This window comes from Pseudochaenichthys georgianus, chromosome 15 (assembly GCF_902827115.2).
Source record: "Pseudochaenichthys georgianus chromosome 15, fPseGeo1.2, whole genome shotgun sequence".
NCBI lineage: Eukaryota > Metazoa > Chordata > Actinopteri > Perciformes > Channichthyidae > Pseudochaenichthys > Pseudochaenichthys georgianus.
The window spans coordinates 6,855,937-6,861,936 of record NC_047517.1 but is presented as its reverse complement, the minus strand read 5'-3'; the positions used below and the strand labels follow the sequence as shown (position 1 = coordinate 6,861,936).

General features: G+C 38.6%; 1 protein-coding gene across 2 annotated transcripts in view; it reads left to right on the top strand.

Annotated features, from left to right (window-relative positions):
* Nucleotides 1–479: 479 nt before the first annotated feature.
* Nucleotides 480–6,000, top strand: part of LOC117460150 (cilia- and flagella-associated protein 46) — a 158,691-nt gene continuing 153,170 nt past the window's right edge. For both annotated transcript variants that reach the window (XM_034101408.1, XM_034101407.1), the window contains exons 1-5: nucleotides 480–830; nucleotides 935–1,056; nucleotides 2,767–2,898; nucleotides 3,194–3,258; nucleotides 4,142–4,306. In XM_034101408.1, the coding sequence (XP_033957299.1) occupies nucleotides 782–830; nucleotides 935–1,056; nucleotides 2,767–2,898; nucleotides 3,194–3,258; nucleotides 4,142–4,306 (533 nt within the window). In that variant the 5' untranslated portion in view covers nucleotides 480–781. The remainder of the gene's footprint in view (nucleotides 831–934; nucleotides 1,057–2,766; nucleotides 2,899–3,193; nucleotides 3,259–4,141; nucleotides 4,307–6,000) is intronic.

The window sequence follows — 6,000 nt, the reverse complement described above, 5'->3', positions numbered from 1 at the left end:
AAAAGCACAACAATCCAGCAACTATGAGGTAAATATAAGCCCAAGATTCAAAGCAAACACCCTGAATATGATCACATAATCAGCATAAACAATATGCCAATCGTGTTACCAGACTAGCAGTAGCCTATAGTGTCTTTCCCTATCACACTGGCACACAGACATTCACATTAAATTACCACACACAAACACATAATTGTTATGCTTCTTGGAAATATAGGCCTACCTGATCTTCCTATTATTACACTATTATTCTTTGTTTTAATATGATTATAGCAATAAAGCCTCTTTGAATTTGAAAGGGGACAGAGAAAGAGGGAGAGGGAAGTGCAATAGAGACACACTAAATATATATTTGTGTTAATAAAGGAATACGTGTTGTCTTCACTTGTAAAGAAAACACTTTGTGTTGTGTCACCCTTTTTGTCCCATTCGTTTACCGTAGAGACCTGTCTCCGGTTGCTTAGTAACGCTCCCTAACTACAAACACGGATTGCGTCTGTGTAGCTTTCCGTCGACACAGGGTTTGTTTGTTGAATAGATGAATAAGTGGCATATTTACATTAACACCGCATTTACCGTACAGAGGTAGTGTTTTTTAACGGTTTAACAATGTTGCATTCGTGTTGACTAACAAGTTTCACACATCTGCACGGTTTCAATTGGGTAGCGGAGCGAGCTGAGTTAAAACTGGCGTCATCAGTTTAACGCTAACGTTAGCTAGCTAACAGCCAACCTCTTAAATTAGTTAAAACGTGTTAGCTAACGCTTACTTTCCCATAACATGGAGCTAGATATTCGGCAGTATCTCAACACGGCAAATGAGCAACAAGGTTTGTGGTGTACTCACGTTAATTACAGAGCGAGTACGGTTGTAAAACAGTTGTGAAAGTATTACTAAACTTTTTGTATCCTCGTGTAACGGTACTTTATGCAGACTCTGGAGCTCTACAGTCAGCCTATCGTTTAATTAACGACATGACAGCAGCTGGAGCCAGAGGACCAGCTCCTGGCAGTGCCTCAGAGCTGTACGTTGTATGTGCAGAAGCAGGTATACAGGTGAGACTGAGGCAGAGGTTTCACTGTACTGTGCCTGTTCATGTACTTGTACTTGATACAAGCCCTTTTGTATATGTTAATTTAAATTACAAAACATTCAAATGTAATTTGTAATACCAAAAGTGCCTATGTCTTACATAGGCAATTAGCTTCAAATTGCACCAGAGGTAGTTTTTTTACCAAATACATATAAGATAGTTATTCAAGTACATTATGTACTACATGGCATGCAACAGAAAGGGTAGATCAACACATCATTCTAAATCAACCTGTTCATTCATAATTATTAATAGACTACGACTGCTATATTTCATTAAACTTGTATGGCAATCGCTCAAAAGTCCAGTGCAATATCCAATTGCAGTAAGTGCAATATTTGGTTACCTGCTGTAAAAGGTATTGTGGTGGTGCTGCAAAAGGTATTATACAGTCAAAAATATATTTATTTGGTTTGGATCCTTTCAATAATCCATATATATTTAAAACATGATAAATTCCTCTAATCCTCTAAAATCATGTTGAATTTTAAATATTGGTTAAATAATCGCAATCCTTTCTTTTTTCGTGCAGCCCTAGTGTAGACCTTCACTGAAGAAGACCGTGATTGGCCCTAATACTGTCAAGCCATCAATCAGATGCTGAAACCCTCTGTCTGTAGGATTAATATGAGAAAACACTTTATTGCCTATAGCCTTGCCTCCAAGTTCTGTGAAGTGTTCATGTTGTGAGGAGTTCATAACTGCTGAGATGTCGCATAAGACATGATGCTTGAAGCAGCCTCCAAGAATGAAAGTTTCATATCTGACTGCACAACAAGTTGAGCTCATTTAAATCAGTTTGACAATAAGTGTATCATCTGGGGAGGTTTTTCGTCATATAGAGAGGATTCACTCGGTTTGCCTTGATACCAAAACTGAATATCTTAAGAGTTATTGGTTAATGAACCAGATATCTTTAGGTTGTGATAAAGAACCTCTAGGCCCCTCTCTGCTAGAAGTCTTATCACACATTATGTCACTGCTAAGTTTTATTTTTTCTTGCAAAATCTCCCTATATGCTCCCAGTAGGGGATGGTAATGATTATTCATTAATATAGTCTAAATTGTCCTAAGGCAAGGGACACATATTTGAATTATGAAACATAATGATATTCTATAATGGGATTTAGTTTTATCAAACAACAGGATTTCTAAGGGAAAATGCAGCTTGCGTTGAAGTCTCAGGTTGTTTAAACTCTGAATTAGTTCTTATTTTAAACAGAACAACGCTACCTTATCATTATATCTATCATTATTATTAAGTGAATTCCATTTCCGAACACACATTCTGAGGCATTGTAATGTATATAACTGTTACGTTTAAGTTGTTTTATGATCACCCCCTATGAGAAAAATGATATACATGTATAGGTTTCTTAAGTATAAAAACTAATGCAAGCTTATGATATACTTCTAAGTATACCGCTTCTCTACAGAATTGCCTCCCCTAACAGCACTTACATTATGTGAATTAAATCTTAACAAAACACAACTCACATTCTCAAGGGCAACAGCCTCTGCAATTACAGCAATGTTATGTTGTGGTAAAATAACCGGCATTGTTTTAATAATGCATCAAAGATATAAAAATGCTGACAGAATATAACAGCAGATACAGTTTAATTATTCATTTAGTGTTGCCTTTGTGCTTCTCTTTCTCCTGTGTTTTCAGCTTGGTTATTTAGAGATAAGTACAGCGTGTCTAAAGATGTACTTTGAAGGGAATCCGCCGGCGAATCAATTTTTGTGTCGAGCCTACCTCTGCCAGGTCCGGCTGAAGTCTCCGCCGCCTCCCGGGAGCTTGGTGAGAACAATCAATTGGACACATCTCCTCGAGGGGGCTGTGTCCTGTATGTGTCTCTTTACCAATGAGATATGCACACAGTCAGAGATATACTGTACTTGTTTGCTCTAACAAAGGAGCAGACGTTCTCGCTTCGTAAATAACTTTTTCTTTGATTCTTCGAGGCTTATTGCCCTTTGTATTGTCACAGTTAGTTTTCTCTGTATTTTAACAAACTGTAGCCTTTGTTGAAGACTTTCTGCGTCTGATCTTTCTATATTTTTATAAGGTCTAACTTTCCCCTTTTCTATTTTAGGAGCACTTAGAAAAGGCTGTGCTGTATTTTCTTAAAGCAATTGAAATCGCAAAGCATGAACCAAGGTATGTAAACGTCCAGAAGTGTGCTTGGCTTTGTTCTAACAGTGTCACTAATGTTGATCAATGGATGCCATTTACAGTTTATCATCTGATATTGCTTGGCACATGCCATTGTGGTGCCAAGGTGCACCTGGTAAAACACATTCAAAGAGACATATTCACAACAGAGGATGTTTTTCTTTCTTTAATGATGGTGTGATAGGTTACTAAGGTTCATTCTGCTGCGTTAACTATATTCCGGGACATAAAGGTTTCATTTGCAAACAGCCTTGTTGAAATAAAACATGCTTCACCCCAGCCCCTTATTCAGAAGAGTATTATATAAGAGTGTTTTATTCAAAAATATTCTAACAGTATCTGTAAGTATAGTTAAAAGGATGATACATATAGATGTATAAGAAACTGCGTTCCCTTGTTCTCACTTTGAAAGATATCTTAGGAGATAGCGGCTTGGCCTTTGCAAGCAATCAGTGCTGAATCTCTTTGCTAATGAACTCATAACCTGTCAATAAAAAAGGGCTGAAAGAGCAATCCTAATTAGCACCAAAGGGAATACATAACTAATACATCCAGCCCAGACTAATGCACAATACAATCTCTGGTGAATAACTTAGCAGCACTCAAACAGTCTGTTCACACTATCCTCTTCATCTGCGCCTCAAATTCATAAATGTCCCTCATTTGACATAGACAGGCTCACAGGACCCCCTGAGGCTCATTGGACGAACCATCCACACGCATTTGCAATTCACAGAACATCTTCATACAAAGTTGTCACTTGGTCTGAATTGAGTTGTGTTAACAGATACAATTCCTTGCATGTGCATTATATAAATAATTGAGTGTTCTCTGTCAACTTATTTTGCATGTGGTTTGTTTCTTACAGAGACTACTTCATAGTGTTCAACGCTTCAGTGCTGTACTTCCAGACGGTGTGTCTTTTCCTGCAGCCGGGGTGGTGCTCCCACCTCGTCCCCTCCCTCAGGCAGGTGGTCCGGAGTCTGGAGGAGGTGGCAGAGCAGGACCACAGCTGGAGGGCTGAACTCATGATGTAAGTGACCCCACCGTGTTCTCTTTGCTCGCTTTCATGAATAAGTCCAGTCCTGATTCTGTCCAGTTTCCTGCTGGACTCACAAGGGGTGATGCACAGAGCTAATTAACCAGCTCTTCATGTGTGACCTCAGCTCTCTCGGTACCTAGTTAAGTTCTTGACATATTCTCCTCAACACAGTGGAGAATCCGCTCTAATGTAAGCTGTTTCATCATGTTCTCCCATGACGACTCAGGCTCAAACGTTTGTTATCTCTGCCCAGAGGACATTATGTACCAATCGTGTACAGTGTCATTTCAGCTAGCCAGGGTGTTCATAGGATTGGTGACAGTATGTCCTATGCAGTTCATAGTTTAGTGTTATCCATAAAAGATAAAATGGCCGACATACTGTACATGGTTTCTCACTGTTCTGCTGCAACCATCCAATGCATGGTTGTTTGGAATATGTTGTTCCAAATAACCAACCAAAGGATGAAAAACAATACAAGAAACCTTTTTAAAGCAAGTCCTATGTTAACCAAAATGGATAATGAATTAATTCCTGGTTATTGACACGTCCATGGGCATTTCATGACTACAACAAGATCATTTGCTATAATAACTTAATTAAACTGGTAACATCGGAGAGTTTTGACTAATGCCTGGAAAGTACATTATCATCCATAAGGTTCTCATGCAATGGAAACAGTATTCCGCTAAGACCCTAGAACCCTTTGGCTCAGCTATGAGCCAGAAAGCTAACATTATGATTCACAGCTTTAATTAAAGTCGGAATTTTAAAGATCCTCAGAACATTACGTACAATTGGAAAATCAGTGGCGTTGACATAATTCTACTTTAAGTTTAAAAATAAGGCTATTTCATTTGCTCCAAATAAATATTTAAATGTCACAACCAAACAATAGGCCATGTGTTCAGTTGACCAGAGCCTTACAGAGCCTGTGACACGAGTTTCCCCCATCATCCAAACCCATCAATTTGAGTAAATATTGTCCCCTTGAAAATCGTTACTGAACTGATTTTGGATATTTGTACTTTGATAACCATTAATCTGCCCTTCAACGTTGACAATTTTCTGGATCTTCTCGCGGATTCTTCAAGTCCCGCCAAATGATGGGTGACGTCATTGCGGGCACAGCGCTCCAGCTGCACCGTCCAGGATCAACCTGATCTCACCAGAATGCGTGACTCCACCACGACTCCTTAACACCACAATGCGTGGTGGAGTCACGAACTTTGTTACATTTACGTGTCGGCACCACGCAAACAACCCCAATGTAAAGTGAATGAGGCTCCTTTGTCGTGGTGCACACACGCATTTCTACAACGTCCCGCAGTGAGCTTTTATTCTATACAACGTTTTTTAAATCTACTTTATAGCTTGTAGTAACTCACGGGAGGCTTCTTTTATTTTATTTGTATTCATAATTATTTTTATTTTTCGTCAGAATGTAAAAATTACATTAGTTACGAATTTGTGTTCTCAAAAAACAGTGCATTGTGTGTAATACAACTGTGATTTTTATTAAATTAGTTAGTTTTTAAGGAAGGCCAGAGCTTCAGCTGTGTCAAATAGATTGTTCCCTTTAGTTAACGTTATTTAAAAGATAATGATCATGTCCCCTGTATTGTATTACGAGCGTCCATTCCCATTGGATAACGGAGAATTTTACACCCGGAAGTAAGTAGCCT